Source organism: Lynx rufus, unplaced genomic scaffold (genome assembly GCF_022079265.1).
Source record: "Lynx rufus isolate CCGP_SWC_20201006 ecotype Redwood Valley unplaced genomic scaffold, mLynRuf1.p SCAF_10, whole genome shotgun sequence".
NCBI lineage: Eukaryota > Metazoa > Chordata > Mammalia > Carnivora > Felidae > Lynx > Lynx rufus.
The window spans coordinates 60,239,502-60,261,520 of record NW_025814824.1 but is presented as its reverse complement, the minus strand read 5'-3'; the positions used below and the strand labels follow the sequence as shown (position 1 = coordinate 60,261,520).

General features: G+C 39.8%; 1 protein-coding gene across 2 annotated transcripts in view; it reads right to left on the bottom strand.

Annotated features, from left to right (window-relative positions):
• The window catches only part of NCBP1 (nuclear cap binding protein subunit 1), a 39,029-nt gene that overhangs the window by 3,084 nt on the left and 13,926 nt on the right, over positions 1-22,019 (bottom strand). Inside the window, exons 7-20 of one of the 2 annotated variants that reach the window (XM_047066609.1) lie at positions 21,001-21,070; positions 20,328-20,543; positions 16,937-17,034; positions 16,172-16,235; positions 14,368-14,478; positions 13,546-13,610; positions 11,625-11,687; positions 11,316-11,390; positions 9,044-9,147; positions 6,750-6,872; positions 5,478-5,580; positions 4,589-4,682; positions 4,216-4,319; positions 2,056-2,170 (exon numbers count right to left, since the gene is read on the bottom strand). In XM_047066609.1, coding sequence (XP_046922565.1) covers positions 2,056-2,170; positions 4,216-4,319; positions 4,589-4,682; positions 5,478-5,580; positions 6,750-6,872; positions 9,044-9,147; positions 11,316-11,390; positions 11,625-11,687; positions 13,546-13,610; positions 14,368-14,478; positions 16,172-16,235; positions 16,937-17,034; positions 20,328-20,543; positions 21,001-21,070 — 1,405 coding nt within the window. The remainder of the gene's footprint in view (positions 1-2,055; positions 2,171-4,215; positions 4,320-4,588; positions 4,683-5,477; positions 5,581-6,749; positions 6,873-9,043; positions 9,148-11,315; positions 11,391-11,624; positions 11,688-13,545; positions 13,611-14,367; positions 14,479-16,171; positions 16,236-16,936; positions 17,035-20,327; positions 20,544-21,000; positions 21,071-22,019) is intronic. The other variant, XM_047066614.1, reaches the window with a different exon arrangement.

Below are 22,019 nucleotides of genomic sequence, written 5' to 3'. Positions count from 1 at the left end.
CTGACTTATGTGTTTTTACCGTCAGACATGTCACAGCCTTCTTGCACTTAGGAACACTAGACAGCATTTCAGCCTTATGCTTTAGGGCCACTTTAAACTGTAAAAGCCACCAACAAAAGCCCAAACATGGCAGTAAATACATTACGAAAAGGATGCTTTTTTACAGTATAAGAAATGAAACAAGAAGGCAGAGTATTGCCTTGTTTGACTTTATCTGGGAACAAGCCCACTGGGCAACTCAAATTTTTCACTGCTCTGCCTATGTCTGAATGATGGGGAAAGCACCAGGAGTATTGACTTTGAGGTTACAAATAAATCTTAAGTGAGCTTGCAAAAATAGAACCTGCAAATAATGAGGATAGATAATATATTCTTAGAACTCTGCTGACCAGGGAAAGACCCGACAGTACTTTCCAGTCACTAATACAAGGCTCTATGACACTTCAGCAGTGACAACGGAGAGGCAGCTTTCCTCTAACGGCCCTACGGAAAAGCTGGGCAGGCCTGCACGCAGCTCAAGAACCTGCTCACCCTGGCAATAATTCAAAAACGGCTCTGACTACATGTAATAATTCAAAGCAGACTGTTCAAGATTCTGCTGGCAATGATGGCCTCAACATACCTCTGTTAAGCTTTAACAACTCCCTCCCAGCTCAGCCAGAATCGAGCATTCACTGAAGTGTCCCTCTGCACCGCCCCCCCCCCCACCCCAACTTCGTGGTTAGACGACTTTCCCAGTGTCACGTAGCTAGTAAGTGGTTAAGCCAGAAAGTGACTCCAGGTATATTACACACCAATGTCCTCGTGGTCCTTTTAGCAAGAAGGTAGGCATCACCAGATCTAGAAAGCCCATTTCCTTCTGGATACCTCCCTGTCAGTAAGGCCTCATCTATGATAGCCTCTTCCACCCTTAAAGCCAAATTGCCAGAACCCCCTGTTTTTATAGACTTCTGCTTTTCTCTGTAACAGCATCTATTAAGGGGTCTGCCTTATGTTCTAGGCAACTGGGCACAAGTTAGTTTTCTCCTAATACCACACTAAGGCTAGGTTCTAGAGTACTGTTTATTGCCTGGTAGACCTTTCTATGATGAGAGAGATGTTAAATCTCTGCTGCCCATCACAGTAGCCACTAGCCACACTGAGCACTTGAAATGGCGTTGGTGTGACTAAAGAACTGAATTTTAAACGTATTTAATTTTAATTAACAGTTACATGTGGCTAGCAGTTACTTTATTGGACACCACACATCTAGGGATCAGTATGGCATAAGGGAAAGTCCTTGGAGTTTGACAGGCTCTGTCACTAACCATGTCACCTTGAGCAAGTTATTTTAAGTTCTCTGAGCCTCAATTTAGACATGTATAAAATGGGGATGACACCATTTACCTTGCAGTATTTTAAGTTTGTGAGTATGTGTTTACATACCAAACAGACACGTATATATGCAGATCTACATGGAGACGAGCATTTGAACCTGCTACAGGTTCATAGATGTCATTAAATTTATTCCCACCCACTCTGGTAAACACACAACAACATTGGAGAATACTGTCACAAAGAATACTAGTACTACTATGCAAAATCACGGAATGCAGCCACTTCACTGCTTCCCCCCAAAATGGCTAAAATGCTGTACTTATTATTAATATGAGAAGTATCCTGTGAACCTGGGAAGGAATGCCCCATCCCTCCCCACAGGACTGGGGAAGTGAGACACAGACCAGCTTCTCCCTCTCCCCTCTTGCACCAGAAAGTCTTAGGGAAACACAAGTGCCCTCTTTCCTTCTCTGCCTTCCTTTTGGGAAGGGCAATCTTGAAGCAGATCCAGATGGCTAACTACAGAAAAGCAAGGTTTGTGCTTCCTTCCAGGCTCACCAACAGGAGAAGAGCGGAGAGCAACACCTCCCCCAGATCCTTCCTCTCCCTCCACTTCCATATCAGTTCTGCATAATTTGGCCTCAGAAAAAATAAGTTCCCATCAAGGTAATGAACTGAAGATTTTCAAGAGATTCTGGTATACTTTCTTGGACCACTATGAATTGACATAAGACTTACCCGTTTGTGTTGCCTTGCGAGTTTTTCTTTTGCTTCTTCCAGCTCTTTCTGGATTTTCAGAACATGTTTGTTCATCTTACGAATTGTGGAGTGCAAGATTTCCCAAACAAACAATCTTAAAAGTAACAGAGTTTGGTTACTGTATGTTAAAGCATGCTTCTAGAAAGACCTCTCAGCTTTTATAACCTACTCATTTTGAAGGTGATTCCACGCTTTAGGCAGAATTAGTCCTATTTCTCCAGTAACACATACTTTTTTTTTAAGAGATTGAATGAGCCTGTGAGTGGGGGAGGGGCAGAGGGGGAGAGAGGGAGAATCCCAAGCAGGCTCCATGCCCAGCTCAGAGCCTGGCAGAGCCTGACACAGGGCTCAATCTCACAACCATGAGATCACAACCTGAACCAAAATCAGGAGTTGGACGCTCAACCAGCTAAGACACCCAGGGACCCCAATTTTTTTGTATTATAAATTGTGCAAACACCTATCTCTACCCATTAGACTCAGGTGAGCTTCCTGAGGCAGTAGTGGGTCCTTATCACTTTTATTTCCATCCTTTACTAGACTTGCTAGAAGGTATGTGTACATACACTGAAATGAAATGGCACACCAGGAAAAAATGTACATTAGGAACAAAAATCTATTTTCTCTCTTCTAAATTTAAACATCAGGTACTGGAATTTTCTCAAAACAGAAGCCCAATCTAAGGCTCATTTCACATGCCTTATACTACTTAACTAGCAGACATTCGGCCAATTCTTTGGAATATTTAAGAAACTTACTAGTTCATACTAGCTATCAACTGCTGGGCCTTTTTAAGAATAAAATAAATATAGGTCAGCTACTTTCTCAGTAAATTACTCAACTAGGATCACCTTGTAAGCGCTTTGAAATGTTTATTGCATAAAAGGTTTATTTTTTGAAGTAGCTTCTTAACTACATCTGTCTATAAATTAGTTCTTCCTAATGCCAAGATACAGCCTCTATAAATCTTGCCTTGGATGATGACAGTTTCAGTGGAAGATAATAAAACAGCTGATTCATAAAACTCCAAAGTCTTATGTTAGCAGACAAGGTACAAGAGCAAAGTATTTCAACTCTGGAAGGGGTGGTCTGGAAGGCTTTGCAGAGTTACAAATACTTGAGCTTGGAGTTCAAGAACAGAGGGTGCTTTTGAGCCCTTTATCGGTTCAAGAATGCCTGTGTCTGAATTCTGACTCTGCACTTAGCTGGGTGACTGTGGACAAGATACTTAAGCACTCTGCAACATTTTCCTATTTTGTACATAAGAATGATAACGTAACCCCCTCCGTAGTGGGGGGTGAGGATTAAATGAGTTGCAGTGTAAATCGCTCAGGATAATGGTTAAATATTTGGGTGGTCAATTTTCTGAAGAGTTTACAGATCTGAGGACGTCTCTTGCCTTAATTTGCGAGTGCCAATCTGGCTGATATGGTAACTTTAGATCATACCCTTCCAACTCTACGGATTCAGTTCATTTTAGACCTGTGTCCTCTGCAATAACAGATACGATGAACAGGTTAAGTGCTGTGATGGATTTTTAGATCCTTGTAAGATTCCCTTGTTGCCTGTTGTGTCAACTCCTGCTATTCCTGATCAGTTAGGAAGCCTGTGGACTCAACTTCATGAGTAAGAACGAAACTTAATGAGAAATCTCTTTCCTGTATAGGAAATGGGTCTAGAATAAATCTTCTGCATTAAATCTAGGTTTTTTTCTGACTGAAGTGAGATACCGCCCTTCCCCACAGGCACTCAGGTGCCCACCAGACTCTCCTCAACCCCTCACTGCCATGTACTTCCTCTACTGTGACTGGTTTCTTCCAGTTCCTGTTGTGCATTCCAGGTCCCCAGCTGAGCTGGAACTCTTCCCCACATCCCACCGTCCAGCTCAGATCCTGGCACATGGCCTGATCTTCTCTCCCGATAGTCTGTATCCTTTATCAGCGTCCTTCAGAGACACTGAAGACTGCCTGGCTGTGTGGATTTACATTGTCCAGGAATCTCTGCCATGTCCCAATTCTATCTAATCTGGTAGCATCAGTATATTAACAGTGTTTCAATCAGAACTTGAAGCTCATGTATGAGACTGAATATAAACTGATTCTTAGAGAATACAAACTGTGTAAAATAATCCACATTTACCTAGTAAAGTCTCGAGAGAGTTCTGAAGAGAAGATCCAATTTGCCACTGCAGCACAGTCAACAATTTGTGTACGGATCATCTTATCTACTAGCACAGCAATCATCTACAATGAGAAAAGAATCATCAGGGTAAATCACACTTGTATGTAAGCCACAACAATCCCACTGCTACAAAAGTAAAATAGGAGGTCTGTGACATTCATTTTCAGTGGTTGTGGAACTGATCCATTTGACCATCAGGAGGTCTTAATTAAGATTCATTCTGCACTCTGGCTCTGGTACTTACTGTAAGAAAACTAGAACACCAATAAAGATTGAGCAAAAAAACCTGAGTGGCAACACTTAAAACTTTGTCTGATTAAATAGTCTTTACCTGTGGATGGTTCCTCCAGACCTCAAACATAACTCGTAGGACATGTAGCTTTCCTTCATCACTCTCAGCTAGGGTTTTGAAGACTTCATGAAACCTTTTCGCGGTGGGGAAAAAATACCACAGATAACTTACTCATTAAGCATTTTAAGTTTTTCAAAGCCTTTCAATGTTACTGAATTTACAGTGCAACACATAAATGCAAAACAACGCAATGTTAACCATTAAGGATACAAAAGGTATGATTAGGAATTCGTGGTTTGTATGAAATTTGTCACACAACCTTGAGAGATTTACAAATATACCATTCACTGTCAGCTGAGGACTACAATTTACGGGGCATCTAAGAATAGGTGAGGGCTAAGGAATGGTCTCCACAAACAGGTGAAGTACCCTGACTGCACTTCCTGTGGGGGTCCTGCAAATCATAGACACTTGGAAGCCAAGGTGGGGAGAGGAGCCCAGTTTGCTCTGCTGGAGGAGTATCTACATATGCTCTTACTTCTTTTGGATTGTCTGATGAATTAGAAAGCTCTGTCTTTAGATGCTAACCTTTGGGTGGCTCCCCAAAATGTAGTCGGCCCTCATTTCTACTTCCCTTCCTTTAGGAAGATGCTTAGATACGGTGGGAGCTTCTTGACTGTATATATGACTGTCCCATGGACCCAGGTTTTTCACTAGGTTCTCTGAGGGGCCATGTGAAAAAATGTACACATAGACTGACAGGAGCCAAATAGGGTTGTAGCCACTACAAATCAGAGCTCTATTAAATTATATGCCAATACTATTAAGATCTTCATGTCCAACAATTTTAGCTACAAATTTCTATACCCCTGGTATTCACCAAAGTTCCAAACCCTTAAAACAGAGCATGTCTTCTTGTTGCACTTACTTTGCAAGAGCACTGAAGGAGTGGCTGAATGATTTGGCTGCCAAGTGTAGCAGAGTCTGTACAAAGACCTCTATTTTCAATGGGTTAAAGCTGAATCCTTCATCTGAAAAATATTCCACAGTAAGACAGCTAGAAAAATGATGAGTATAGCAATTCTTTGTTCCCTCACCTGGAATGCTAAATGGGCGGCATACTCACATCCAAACATTAAGCCAGACATTCGTGTCATGTCTCTGAGGACAAATAGACAATAAAAGACCACTGCTGATTTTAAATACTCAAAATATAAAACTAAGCATGATCTTAATTCTTACTTTCTGAGGATTATTTCCCTAATTCTTCTATATGATCCATTTCTTTTACACATAACAAGTGGACTTCCATGTTCATATCGCTCTGAATGGTGGCAAGATAACATATTAATAAAAAGATTCAGCAAACCCTTAACTAGTAAGTCTAAGTCTTAAGATATCTGACAGCGTCTAAATTTAGGACCATCATTTTGACATGTGCTATCTAAACACAATTTCTATCATAATACAAATTTCTCAGAAAAATCTAAACAAAATCCTAGTAATAAATAACCCAAGGACCATTCATGTTTTTATTTTGATTACTATGCACATGTCCTTATGTACAGATCTAACAAATTTTCCTCCAAAACGTTACCTAGTTGTCTGTCCCAGTAGACTTTTCATGTTTTCCTGATTCGTCTCTTTTGGTGCCAATATCTCATTGTTTCAGTTACTGTATGTTTCAGATATCTTTTAATATGTTCTAAGCCCCTCTCATCTTTTTTTTACCTTGTTCATTTACTGATTCAGGTGAACTTATAAATTACTTGCCTATTTTCCCACTGTTGCTCAGTAAAAACCCTAGGGGTTTTGGCTGGAGTTACATAGTACATACTCAGTAGGTGTTACACATCATTATTACAATAGCTTAAATAGGTGAAAAATCCAATTACAATTCACCAAATCTTCCACTCAGGAACCTCTCTAAAGTTAAAACAGGGAATGTTTAAAAATGAATGTAACAGCATATTTAACTTTGTGTTTAGTTTTTATACTGAATGTAAGCTATGTCACAGGCAGATGAGGATCTCTTTTATAGAAGGAAGAAAGTTGCTGGCACACTGAACTGACACACTGAACAGGCTACTGCTTAGAAGCATCCGTTGAGACTTAGGAGGAACTCAAACTGCCAGTAATGCTTTATATTTATGCTTTAACCTGGCCTATAGATAGTTCCACTGAAGAAGTAGTCCCTTACCGTCGTCATCATCCTGGTTAGGATTTGGTACATCTTTCAGAATGCTGAAGATTTCATCATTGGTTGCTTTACTTTTAAATGCAACAGCTAAACAGAGGGCAACTGAGTGTCCAGGAAGAGAATCTAAGCACAGAATGGGGAAAAGGGTAGGATCAAGTTTTAAGACTGTTCTTATAAATAAATAGCTGAGAAATTTACGTAACTGTCTTTTGTCCTCAAATCCCTAGGCTTTTTTGTAAGCTGGAAAGCCGAGATTCTTTTTTTTTTTTATATGAAGTTTATTGACAAATTGGTTTCCATACAACACCCAGTGCTCATCCCAAAAGGTGCCCTCCTCAATACCCATCACCCACCCGCCCCTCCCTCCCACCCCCCATCAACCCTCAGTTTGTTCTCAGTTTTTAACAGTCTCTTATGGAAAAGCCGAGATTCAATGTATTTATTTCATTTTGGTCAATGTCCCTTCCTCCTCATTTTTTTCTGAGACAGTAACGACTAAGTTTGTGTTTGAACAGGTGAAGGTTGCCAACTTGTGATAGGTTTTTTTTGCTTTTCTCTTCTGCTGAGGCCATACACTTGAGTCTACAGAAGCCAGATGCTCATATGTTGTGACTCTATGTGTTTACTATTGGTTATTATCTGTCGAGTCCTTATTTGTGCTAATACATACTGTATGGCATCACTACAGCAACTGGAAATCTTTTAACGTAAGGTGGACAAAGAGGTAATAAATCAAAAGACAATCCTGACATAGGAGTTACTAATAAGCACTTGGAATGAATGAAGTCAATCACAACAGGTCACAGGTGCTGTTTGCTTTTCCCTAAAAGTGGGAGACAAAAAAAAAAAAAAAAAAAAAAGAATCTCGTGTCACTGAAGGGTCTACATTGTAGCATGGGAACCAAGATAGTCACATAGGAAGTAGCCAGAGCAACACAAAACTGGCTTGCTAAAGGGCAGTATTTATAGGAGAGGAGCCTTGCCGGACCCTAGAGAGAGTATAGGAATTAAAGACAGAAAGGGCTTTCCAGAGAGAAAGGCAAAACCAAAAACCATGAGCACAGGAAAGATAAAAAAGAAGTGGCCTGGTTGGAGCAGGGGTCCATCTGAGAAATGACAGATAAAAAAGCAGGAACAACTGTTAGGCGGGCCTTAACTGTTAGGTTCAGTTGTTTCTATAGGAAAAAAGCAAAGTCCATATTCAACAAAAGTCTGAGCTCTTGAGATCAAAGACTGTGCCTTCTGCTTCTCTGAGCCAGACTGAGGCAGAGCTCAAAATCAGCACTCAGAGGAGTGCCACACCGCCTCACACTTCGCTCTTTCAGGGAAGCACAGTGGTAAGAGCAAGGCTGCTCAGTAAGCCTGGATGTGAGTCTGGGCTCTGCCCCTCGGATGCAACCTCACTCTGGCCTCACCTGTCTGAAGAGATTTCCTCGCCGTAAAACTGGTCTACTAAACACACTTGATTCTCAGAGATGTCTCGAGGACAAAGGGACATAATAACGTAGGAAATGTACTTAGCATTGGGACCAACGGAGTTTACTTCAAGGAAAACAGGTGTAGCGTGAGGTGTAGTGGAGAAGCAGGGCACGCACAGAAGGTGAGGGAGGGGAGGGAAGGGAGTTCCAAGACACAAAGAACTGCTGCCCAACCTGAGGTGGCAGGTGTGTGGAGGAGCCGCGTGCAGCGCCGTCTGGAAAGACTCCCGTGGAGCAACTACACACCTAACTCTCTGCAGGGACCACCAAGGTACGACGCCTTACCTTTGTTACGTGTTAAGCACAACACAGCACAGCAAATTCTAGGCCCTCTGATTCATAGCATAATCTCAGACACGAGGTGACCAAAAAGTAAGAAAACCGTATTTAAGAATTTCCTTCTACAGGCCTCTTGCTGGTCGGAATGTATCCCGTGTGCACCTATGTTCCCACACCTGAACTGGTACCACAGGACAACCAAGTCAAATAATCTCCACCGCCAGGACATTTATCAAGTTTGGGCTTTAAATTCAACTTGCTGTACTTAGCAGCATATTTAAAATAAGGTCATGGATATAACATTATAAGCAATATTAAGAAAAAAGTTCACAAGTAATAACTAAGTAGGTCATGAATCTTCCAAAGGATGACAGGGCAAACAAAATAGTGACTACTGTAGATCACCTTTCAAACAGACAAAAAAAAAAAAAAACCCCAAGAAAAGAAAAAGTTTACTTTCTCCACCTTAAATAATGGATTTCAGAAATACTGGCATTAGTACTTTTCAAAGACAACGGGATTTACTTTATTACTTACTGCTACTTTCATCTCCATACTTGTAAATGCAGGTTGGGTTTGCAGGGCATAGAGCTGAGAAGGTAGGAGGAACAATATCTAATATACGCTGGTGGTAAGACAACCTACAATGCAAATGAGAGCCTCAGAAAATGCTGTTCGTTAGTTCCATTATTTATGGTAACATCCAACTTACCGGGAAAGTCCCATCTCCAACACCCTGGACTCAGCTGACAACCAAGAAGCCAAAGGGGAAAACAAGTCCTTAAAGCTTTTGTCATGACAACATAACCTCCGGCTTTCTTCAAAATTTACTGGTTTGCAATGAGGGGTGGGCCAGTGGGTCCACAAGCCTGGTGGCCAAGGATGTGGAGTGGTACTGGGGTAAAGTGGGGCAGAGGACCTAGTCTCCATGATGAGGAGAGTGGTTACACTGTAGCAAATAAATATACATCAAGGCTAATGGGAGCCAAGTTTCCTACTGCCTGAAAAGGTATTTAGAATCATGGCAGGGGCGCCTGTGTGGCTCAGTTGGTTAAGTGACTGACTCTTTGTTTCGGCTCAGGTCATGATCTCACGGTTCATGGATTAGAGCCCCACAACAGGCTCGGTGCTGACAGGGCAGACCGTGCTTGGGATTCTCTCTCTCTGCCCCACTCCCACTCTCCCTAAAATAAACACACTTGAAAAAAAATCCTGGCAAAAGGGAAGGCTAGAGAAAAGTGAGGAGCTGAGTTGGAATTGGAGAGATACACACACCTAAGTGGATATAAAAAGGTATGTATGTATGTGTGTGTGCATAAATGCATGTACTACCTTTGTCCATCCAGAATCAATGATATCCCAATAGCAACTAGCACAGCAAGAGTCCAAATCTTGGTTCCTAAATACCATACTCCATTATTAAAAACTTGGGCTCTGTGAATAAATAGATGATTCCAGGGGAGGGGCAAGGAAACACAAGATGAGCTTGGAACATCTTATGAAAAAAATAAGGAAATGCTTAATGAATGGAGGGAGATATTATGAGAGGAAAAAAAAGGACACCGGAGCCACAAGGGGCTCCCCCAATAAACAAATCAGGGACAATTTGGGCATCAAAATAATGACAGTAATAGACTGGAACTCACGGAATGAAATAGAAATCTATTAGTCTCTACTGATATATAAACACAGGAATAAATAAATGGGCGAAAAAGGACAAGCTCTTTCTTACAGGAGAATGCCAACTAACAAATGTGGGCAAAAACCTGGAAAAAGAGAATCATTACTTGGCAATCATCATAGTGGTGGCAGACAAAAGTAACAGTTGTCAGGAGAGGTTTGATGAAGAAGAGGATATGAGTATAATCTCAGATTATCACCCACAGATTATTAATTAGTTACAAAGAGAAAAACGGTGAATTTCAGGTGAAGCCTGGGAGACACTGACACGACCAGGTGGTCAAGGTTAACATGTCAGCGGAGAGATTCATGTGCCTCCTGATGGGACGCGTGGCGAAAAGCACCGACAGCACAGGTCCTGAGTGTGGGCAGGAGACACAGGAGGCGGGGGGGCAGGGCAGGGAACTCAAGAAAGAAAGGCCTAACTTCTTTACGACTGACAAGGGCATGGAAGACAAGAACGAACAACTGGTCAAGGGGAGAATGTGAAGAGAATGACAACTAAACGCTACCTGTGTGGTCCTGGATAGGACTGTGGACCAGAAAGAGAACAGACATATCAGGATGGCTGGCAAAATCTCAGCAGCGTCTTGGGGCTGGATGTCAGATTCCTGCACTAGAGCCAGTTTCCTGACTTGGAGGGTTGTGTGCCGGCCACCTGGGAGCGCATCTTTGTTTTGGGGGAAGATACAACGGACTGTTAAAGAACGATGCGACATCACATCTGCAGCTTGTTTTCAGAGAGTCCAGTGTAGTGGGTGTGTGTATACAGCAGGGAAAAGGAAGTGAACATTAGAACAAATGTGGTAAAGTGTTAACAACCAAGGAGTCTAGGGTACAGAGTTCTTTGCACTATTTTGGCAACTTTCCTGAAATGTGAAATTATTTCAAAGTACATTTGACAAAAAAACCAAAAAACAAAAAATTTATTGGCCTAATTCACGTGGAATCCAGATGACAAGTCTTAAATTTTTTTAGCCTAAATCTTGACTAAAAACTGAAAGGAAAGAGAGGAAGTACTTGGATTTAAAAAATGATATTCTGGACATACATCACACATACAAAGAAGAGAAAAAACCCCCAAAGAACTTAGGAGAACTAAGCTAAGCAGAAAACACAAAGAACTTACCTCATACATTTTTCTAGAACTTCTCTTACAAACTTTGGTTTGGGACTTTCAGGATCTTGAGTAAGACAATCTGACCTAAAGAGAAAAAAGCTAGTTTTATAACTTCTTACACATAATCTGCACTTATACCTAATGTGTACTTAGCTACAAGTTTCCTTGTACATAAGTTATTTATATATATGTAAATACCAAAAATGAACTAGATATTTCAGACTTCGAAGAAGACTGCTTTTGTGTTACAGCTTTAGATACTAAGTTTTATTATGGAAGACTGCAGAGAAAGGAAAGATAAAACATGCCACCACTTACCAATCTTCCCAGCTCCAACGGAACTGGAAGTTACTCAGATGATGGGAAAACCAATTAATAAACCTATAGAGAGGAGTGGGCAGCAGTGGGGAGATAGAAAGGATGAATGGTTGCAATCTGTAGCAGAAACTTATATAATGAATTCAGACTAAAACCCTGTTTTATCGAGGTAGAAGCACATACTCAACCAAAGCTGTAAATTCTCCTGCCACTTACCTTTTTCTCTGTAAATCCTACCATTCATCTTCTCCAAAAAATAAGTCCCATATCTCAGTCTTTCTAAAAGTACTATCCTTTTTTAGTAACAGATACAATCTGAATGCCTGTTTTGTGTACACACACACACGGGTGAGTTCTAACTCTCAAGTAATGCATTATTTTCCCCATTTCATTAACAATGAAACAGAGCACCCCCCCCAAAAAAGATCAAAGGAATTGCAGATAAAACATTTTATAAATGGCAGAGCCAAAGTATAGTCTCTCATCACCACACTATGCCCTTTTCACCACAAAATATACCATCTCTTTCCCCCTAAAAATACAAGTGATCTAACCAAACAGAAATCACTTTAGTATAATGCTGTGAAATTTGTAAGTGCCCAACATATATTTGCTGAATAAATGACAAAACACAATTCCTAGCTTTATCAGACTGGGAGAAAAATCAGAAGACACTTTCTTAAAGCATGTCCTTCACGGATCTGTAATCCATGAAATTACAGATGAAATCTGTAACTTCAATCACTGAAATTACTCAAGATAATAGGTCTGACACAGAATAGTCCTTACTAATAATTTTCAGAAATGGAATCTGAACAATGACATGAGAGATCATGGAGGGGCTCCTGGATGGCACAGCTGGTTAAGCATCTGACTTCAGCTCAGGTCATGATCACATGGTTCTTGAGTCTGAGCCCTGCATCAGGTGAGCTCAAGCCCTGCTTTGGGCTCCGCACTCTCTCTCCCTCTCTCTCTGCCCCTTGCTCACTTGCGCTCTCAAAAAGTATTTTAAAAAAATCACTCCTTTGAAAAAGAAAAATAAAAAAAAAGATTGTGGAAATTGGAGAAATGTTCAGTACCTGTCCCCATCTCATTTGGGGGACCAAAAGAGGTAAGAAAGAGTACCAGCTGATAAAGGTAGCACACAAGCCTCCCCAAAAAGGAGACAGTGGGCATGTAATTACCACATCTCTAAAAATCCAATATGATCTTTTGTATAAACTGAGTCTTCAAGCTGTAGTTATCTAGAAGCTAATTATTTTAAAAGCAGATAGTATTAACAAACAAAAATACATATATAACATATATTGATACATGATACACCGTATTAGATTCTGCTCCTGCATAGGAATTAGTTAGCATAAAGCCGATTTTAAAAGTTACATACCCAGTTACAGAAGAAAAAGTAGAGCTATACCAAAGCACCAAACAAATGAACAATGAATGAAATTAAAGAAAACCTCAGCACGGTCATTATTTCATATTGAAAGTTGGACTAGAAAATGTAATGTCACAACTATGAGTTTTATTATTATACAAAGGATTATCTTGAGAAGGCAAGAAAGAAAAATCAACTTAGAAACTCTTAAGAAGGCAAATGTTTTGCTGATCAAATTCTTTTTTTTTTTTTTTTAAATTTTTTTTTTTCAACGTTTATTTATTTTTGGGACAGAGAGAGACAGAGCATGAACGGGGGAGGGGCAGAGAGAGAGGGAGACACAGAATCGGAAACAGGCTCCAGGCTCTGAGCCATCAGCCCAGAGCCCGACGCGGGGCTCGAACTCACGGACCGCGAGATCGTGACCTGGCTGAAGTCGGACGCTTAACCGACTACGCCACCCAGGCGCCCCTCAAATTCTTGTATAAAGTACAGGGAGCAGAGCTGCTAACAATCAGTATAGAACTAAGGCAATTACTATACCTGTCTACACACGTAGTATTCATCGTGTCCAAACGCATGTATAACATTTCAGTAGCCTGTGCAAGCTGTGAATTCGAGGATAAGGAAAACTATTCCTCATCCTCCTTCAAAATAAGTTGTGATAAAAAATAACATTTCTTAGAAGTCTGTATAATGACTGATAATATTGAGTATCTTTTTAATGTAATTGATTTTTAAAAAAACTGCTCTAGAGTTATCAATGACGTACAATAAATCTGACCTATATACACCCAGGAAATAAAGACAGAGAATATTGACATCACCTCCAAAATTTCCCCATACTCCCCTATAGCCTCTTCTTCCCCTCTTCCCCCATGTTGCAAGCAAATATTGGTCAGCTATCACTGGATTACTTTTCTAGTAATTTTGTGTAAATGGAATCATATAGTATAAATTTTTGTTTGGTATCTCTTATTCAGCATAAATATTTTCTAATTTATTCAAATTGTTGCCTGCACCAAAAATTTGTTCCTTTTTATTACTGAGTCGTATTCCATTGTATAGATATGACATATTTGTATATACATTCATGTGCTGATACTTGAATTGTCTCATTTTAGGTTATTGCAAATAAAGTTTCAATGAATATTAACGCCCAAGTCTTTGTAGAGAAACGTGCATCCATTTCCCTTAGGTAAATACCTAAGAGTGGAATGGCTGGATTGAGTGATACACGTATGCTTAATTTTTGAAGAAATGCCAAATTTTTCATGAAGTGATTTAAACCCACAGTAAGAAATATTTAATAATCTTTTAAAGCCAGGCCAAAGACAGTAAGTTTACAAACCACAGAAAGGATACAACTTGGGGTAGTGAACCAGGCTGAAGCTTGCACAGCTCGATGAGCAGTGTGGTATACATCACATCAATGTGAGGGGGTGCAGGGAGCTGAAACAGCTCTGCAAAGATCACCTATAAAAGAATCATGAGTCAGAATTCAATTCCACAGGTATCTACGCACTTCTATCAGAAAGACCTCAACATTCTAAATGTAAACTCTAACTCCATGGCCTTTCTAATGAAAGAAGAATTACTTTTTAATATTTAAAATAATGTTCTTTAAAACATGAAGAACTATAATTGAATACTGTAATAAAAATTGCATCTCAATTAAATAAGAATATCCATGCAATTAACTCCAACTCTGGAAGTATTGGAGTTGATTTGTGCAGCACTCACAGATCCACCAGGGTCTCATTCTTGTAAGTAGTAAAAACCCTTAGTAGACTCTTAAGGATAGGAACAGAAAACAGTCAAGTCATTCCAGGCTGCTACATTGTAAAATTGGTGCTCAGGGGCGCCTGGGTGGCTCAGTCGGTTGGGCGTCCGACTTCGGCTCAGGTCATGATCTCACGGTCCGTGGGTTCGAGCCCTGCGTCGGGCTCTGTGCTGACAGCTCGGAGCCTGGAGCCTGCTTCAGATTCTGTGTCTCCCTCTCTCTCTGCCCCTCCCCCACTCACACTGTTTTTCTCTCTCTCTCTCTCTCAAAAATAAACATTAAAATGAATAAAACAAGATAAAATAAAATAAAATCGGTGCCCAGAAATCTCTTTGGTAGCCCAAGATTTCTTTGCCATGACTGTTGCTCAGAAACTTGTTTCTGGCCTCCCTGTATAATTTGTGGAGCACCTACCTAGAATTCTACAGCCTGGTCTGCGTCTTTCTTCTCACCCCCATCTCCCATACTTCTATACTTCATTCTGATTATTTTTCACACATTTTTCAGATTTGAAATTTCAATTGACAGGTCAATGAGTCAAGTTCATAGCCTAACTTATTTATGTTTTGCATTTCAATTGACACATCAATGAGTCAAGTTCATAGCCTAAACATACTCTCAAGTTTTATAAAGATAGGACAGATGCAGTATTTTCAAGAAAGCACATAAGTGCAGTATGAATAAAAAGTGTATCTTAAATAATACATCACATGAGTATTTTACATGAAGGAATAATGCAACGGACAGTCTGACTCATGTGTCAAGTGAAAACACTCTTTTTCAGAACATGAGTCTCTACGAGGTGTTCAACTTTACTACTATCGCCCTTCTGTATGACTTAATATGGGGTCAAAAGCATTATTTATTCTTCCTACTTCCAAAAACAACTGGCTCTTTTGTTTTCTAGGAATACACAAAGATTCATACTTATCTGTACCTTGTCATACAGGGAATAATATACTTGTTAGAGGTCTGCTAGTAATAAGAGGCCAGATAGACATCAGTTAAGGATAGGTCATCTGCGTAAAGTAATACAATATTTTAAATTATTCAAGCCAATTATACATCTGTAAGTGGACAATGTACTGACAGGACTGGAGGTAACAACATTATCTATGATAACTATCCATGAATAAAGACATACTATATAAATAATTTATGGGCAACTCAAAATTCCATTTGGCTACTGGTCTCAACCTCCTCTTTTCTCTTTACTAACATGGCTAACAGAACACCAAAACCAAAAGCATTTTCCTCACTCCTATGTTAATTTTCAGGGTCTGACAAGTTGCAAGAAAAAAAAAAAAAAAGCCAAGACTCAATTACACTCTAAAATCAGCAGAAAGATTCAGAAACTTAGACACATGCTCCACGTGGAATGCATACCTCAACTATGTGGTAGTTCAAGGGGATCTTGTTCTTCCCTGGATAGCTCACCAGCTGTGCAGCACTATAAACAATGTAACTGAAGTTTAGTAAGTACACAAAGATACATAACAAATCAAATAAGCAGTTGCAAAAGCAGTGTTCAGATACAAGGGAAAGAAATCTTTTCTGAAATGCTCCACATTTCAGGTACTTCACTTAAATATAGCACAAATTACTTTGTTTAACTCCTTCAAAGAAAAAAGAAGTATAAGCAATAATACTAAGAAATCATATTAGGATCTACTACAAGATTTCTGAGCAGATGACTCCCAAAACACTATCTTCCTTTCCATCTTACAATCTAAACCAAAACTTTCCAAGGCTTAAGGAAATACTAAAACAAAACTTTTCCAAAGCCTGATATCTAAGTGCTAGAAAACTATTAATATTCATTTATTCCCGTAACATTCACACCAAAACCAGTTGGTCATTCATGTTAATTTGTCCATAGCCTTTGGCAAACACCCACACAAAAAAGCCAACATCATGTGCACATCACTACAAAGCACTATAGAACCTTAAAGCATCTGGACAACGACTATTTGAGTGTGAAGGGCCTTGAGAAAGCAAAGAAGTCTTCTCAGAGATTGGTTTTATTTTTTTAAAGGACAGAGCATCAGAAAGAGGAAGATTTTCTTACACTCTTTATATACATTTTGCTCTTACCAAATCAAACTTGCTACTTTTTCTCCACTCTAAAAGTTACCATGAAAACAATCTTACCAAGTCTTCCTTTCCTTCCAGTGGGACTTAATGATGCAGTGAAGATTCTCTTCTATTACAAATCTTTCAACTGAATGGCTCCCTGGCATTACAGGACCCTGAGAAGAAAAGCAAATGTATATATACTGCAAGCCTAGAAAAAGATACTTACTTTCATTTATCCAACAAATATTCCAGAGGTTATTCTGTTCCACACGCTATACTGGGTGCTGAGGATTTTAAAAGTTCAGAAGTGTGAAAACTATTTCAGCAAATCTCACTGTCATGTTCACTACAATACAATGAGTGCCAGCTGCAGCGTTTCTTCTAGCACCCGACACCAGGCTACCATCACCCATCTCAAGCCAAAGAATCTGTATTAGCTCCATACAGTTTGATTTTTTTTTTTTAATTTTTTTTCAACGTTTTTTATTTATTTTTGGGACAGAGAGAGACAGAGCATGAACGGGGGAGGGGCAGAGAGAGAGGGAGACACAGAATCGGAAGCAGGCTCCAGGCTCTGAGCCATCAGCCCAGAGCCCAACACGGGGCTCGAACTCACGGACCGCGAGATCGTGACCTGGCTGAAGTCGGACGCTTAACCGACTGCGCCACCCAGGCGCCACCCATACAGTTTGATTTTTTAAAAAAATGTTTCAATGTTTATTTTTGAGAGAGAGAGAGAGAGAGAGAGAGAGAGAGAGAGAGAGAAGTGGGAGAGGGGCAGAGAGAGAGGGAGACACAGAATCCAAAGCAGGCTCCAGGCTCAGAACTGTCAGCACAGAGCCCAATGTGGGGCTCGAACCCATGATCTGAACTGAAGTCAGACACTTAACCAACTGAGCCACCCAGGTGCCTCTATAGTTTGACTTTTTAAACCATGAGTGGATTAACTTCCATAATAAATATGGAGAGGAAATATTCTATTTCAAACTGTATAGACATAAAAGGTATATATGCATAGAAAGACAAACATACTACATTGTTCAAAAAAATGGTTAGGAAACTACCTGCATGATATTTGTTTAAAGTATATGCATAGCAAACAGGTTCAAAGAATTTATTTACTTACTATTTACTATTGTAGACTCTTAATGACCTTTAATCTCTATTAATTTTTAATTTTTTAAAATAAACATTTTTGGGGCGCCTGGGTGGCTCAGTCGGTTAAGTGTCCGACTTCGGCTCAGGTCACGATCTCGCAATCCGTGAGTTCGAGCCCCGCGTCGGGCTCTGGGCTGATGGCTCAGAGCCTGGAGCCTGCTTCCGATTCTGTGTCTCCCTCTCTCTCTGCCCCTCCCCCGTTCATGCTCTGTCTCTCTCTGTCCCAAAAATAAATAAACGCTTAAAAAAAAATAAAATAAAATAAACATTTTTTTCAAAGGCCAGGACAAAACAAAATCCTCATCTTGAGGGGAAAAAATATTTTATAGGTATATGCTCTTCTGGCAAAGGAAAATGGGCATATAAGGGAGGCAATACCAATTAAGTATAAATGTTAAGGAAGTGTACTTATGAATTAAATATAAATACAGAGGCACAATCAATTAAAAAAAACAAATTTGGGGGCACCTGGGTGGCTCAGTCAGTTGAGCTCTTGACTCTTGATTTTGGCTCAGGTCATGATCCCAGGGTCGTGGGACTGGGCTCCATCCCCACTGAGCATGGAGCCCGCTGAAGATTCTCTCTCTCCCTCTCCCCCACTGCCCCTCTGCCCCCACTGGCACACACACACTCTCTCTTAAACGAAAATTACAAAAACAAAAAAAAAGGAAAAAAAAAAACAAATTTTGAGGTCCTGTTGTAGTTCTCCTTGCATGAACAAATGCCTAATCACAAACATTCTAGCCATCTTAAAGGTAAATTAGATTTCCAATCACATAACGTTGACTAAAAGCATTTCACTATATATGAAATATACCAAAGTGGGTAGCAAGCTGATAATTTTGTATATGAAACTGATTATCTGACGATTTTCTACTCTGAGATAGATTACACGTATACTAAATTTTCACTGGTCAGAAGCAATTTATCAGACAGAAAAGAGAGGACAGGAGAAAGAAAGCTGAAGTTTGACCTCAGGTGGTAATACTGGTTTTTATGCCTGTGGCCCTCAAATGGGGGCAATTTTGCCTTCAGGGGTCACCTGGCAATCTGTGGAGATTGTTGTGGTTGTCACACCTGACATTTGCCCTCTAGATGCTGCTGGTGGAGGTCAGGGGTGCTGCTAATCACCCTCCAGATCACAGGACAGCCCCGCACCAGAAAAAATTCTCCAGTCCCAAATGTCAATTGTGCCAAGGCTGAGAAATCCTGCTCTCTGTTGACTAGAATGTTCTAAGCAACAGTATGGTACTTTAGCCAAAACCAACCCAGTGATCACCATGCTTGCTGTTTAGCTATTAAAGCAGTCACCCGAATATATAAAATAAAGGATAGTTAAAATGTAAATTCTGATACCAAGGGTCCATATCAAAATTATATCTTTTCTTAACTGTTAAAGTGTAATGGCTGCTAATTTGACTTCATAATAAAGAATATGTATATTTATTTATTTATTTATTTATTTATTTATTTTTCAACGTTTATTTATTTTTGGGACAGAGAGAGACAGAGCATGAACGGGCGAGGGGCAGAGAGAGAGGGAGACACAGAATCGGAAACAGGCTCCAGGCTCTGAGCCATCAGCCCAGAGCCCGACGCGGGGCTCGAACTCACGGACCGCGAGATCGTGACCTGGCTGAAGTCGGACGCTTAACCGACTGCGCCACCCAGGCGCCCCAAGAATATGTATATTTAAAAACTATAGTCAGCTTATATTAAACTTTAGGGTTTTTAAATTAAAAATATTTTATAATATTTTTGAAAAACAATTACATAATATGAATAGTAAGACAAGCTGTGAGGGTTAGAGTGAGATGGATAATCTCAAAAACTGGGGATTTTTCTTGAAAAACAGCCTTATTAAGAATAATAGCTAATATTACTGAGCACTCATGTGTCACAATCTGTCCTATGCATTTTACTTGTTAGTAATTTACTCCTCATTAAAACTTTATTAGAGCATACCATTATTATTCCATTAGGAAACTAAGAGAGGAAACTGACTCACCCATGACCACATAGCTGGGATCTGACTACAACAGGACTAAAACTCAAACGAGTCTGGCGGGTGAACCCACACTCACATGCGCACTGCACTCTCACACTATTTACATGTGCTAAGGAGAAGTGCTTGCACACGCAGAGAAACCATTCACTAAGTTAAGCCATTAACTTCACTCCTGTTGGTCCTCTCAGATAACGTACCACTTGAGATTAACATGTATCACAGGCATGATTCAAATAGGATTAAACCACAAGTACAATGCAACACGGGCCCTCTGACAGGAACTCTCGGGTGGTAACGCACCTCGGGGTCATCCGTGTAATCAAACATTCTGAAGATGACCCTTGGCATCGGGTACACCGAATCTTCCGTGTGAGGCGGTGGTGTGAAAGGAGGCAGGTTGTGCTGCAGGGCTTCACACAGGATGCTGTCAAAGGCAAGATAAGGTCTTAGGATGTGCCGCTCCTGCCAACGATCCTTTTTCAATTTCTGAATCTGGGCCCACAGGCAATCTAAATACTAAAGACAGATTAATTTTTAATAATTAATATATATATTTGGAGGTCATAGGAAAAAACATTTTGACTAGAATAAACCAAAAGTCAGTACCTTCTAAAATACAGGATACAAAAGTAAGCTAGCTTGCAGTTAAATATAGTACAAAGAACAGTGCTTTTTGTCTTTAATTACTTTATAAAGCCTACCTGCCTGAGGTCGTTACCACTTACACTTTCAATAAAAACATCATTTAAATAAAAAAGATCTCAACTCTATGATATCTGGAATCCCACAGAAGAGGAAATGCTTCAATTATATTCTAACACTTTTTAAAAATCCACTATATGCCTAGGGCTATGAGGAGCTGGACCTGGATAGGAAGTGTGGAAAAGTAGCTAAGGTATGTAAGTGGAATGATCCGGAATAGGTCACTCCAGAGCTGACCATGCTTGCGTCATGAGAGCGCAAATCAATTTACCTCTTCTTGCGGATGCGGTTTCTCAGCAGTCCACACTTGTAACATGGGCACATGAGTCTTCTGGCGTCTTCTAAAGACAAAAATGAAAATGTACACTGAGGTTTTTAGCAACACAAAAAGATTTCACCTGCTTTGTAATTAATAAAATGCAAATTAAAGCAGTAAAATAACACTTTTACCTATCAGATTAGCAGATATGAAAAATTCTGATAATGTAATTAAATTGTCAAAATGTGGGCAGATTGAACTTTCAGACGTTGCTGGTAGAGGGACTAACTGATACAATCTTTTTAGAGGAGATACAAAAGAGTATAATCTCTTTGGAAGGCAATTTGACTAAATCTACCAAAATTAAAATTGTTAAGGCACTGTAACCCAGCAAAGCCAGTTCTAAGAATTCACCCCCTCCCACAAATATATTTGTACATGTACACACAGACATATATAAGGATATTCACTGAAACATTTATAATAGCAAAAGACTGGAAATAATCTAAATGTCTACCAATAAGGGATCAAAAAAATTATGGTACATTAAAAGAGTGGAATATTATACAGCTGTTAAAAAGAAGGACATAGAGCTATACACTTTTATGCAACAAATCCAAGTTAAATTAGGTGGAATAAAAAAAAAAAAGCAAGTTGAAAACTGTGTGTAGACTGGACTACTATTTGTATAAAAAAGGGGAAGGACATGCACTCAAACGCTAGGATATTCATATTCTTTCATTTTTATTCTTTTGCAAACACCTATATTTTATTTATTTATTTTAAAAATTTTATTGTTTTGAAAAGTAATCTCTATACCCAATGTGGGGCTTGAACTTACAACCTCAAGATCAAGAGTTGCAGGCTCTACTGACTGAGCCAGCCAGGTGCCCCAGCAAACATCTACATTAAAAAGAAAGCCACTACAACTTTCAAAAATATAAAAACATTTAAAAAATTTATCACTTAAAAGTAGGTTAATATAGGGGCGCCTGGGTGGCTCAGTCGGTTGAGCGACTGACTTCGGCTCA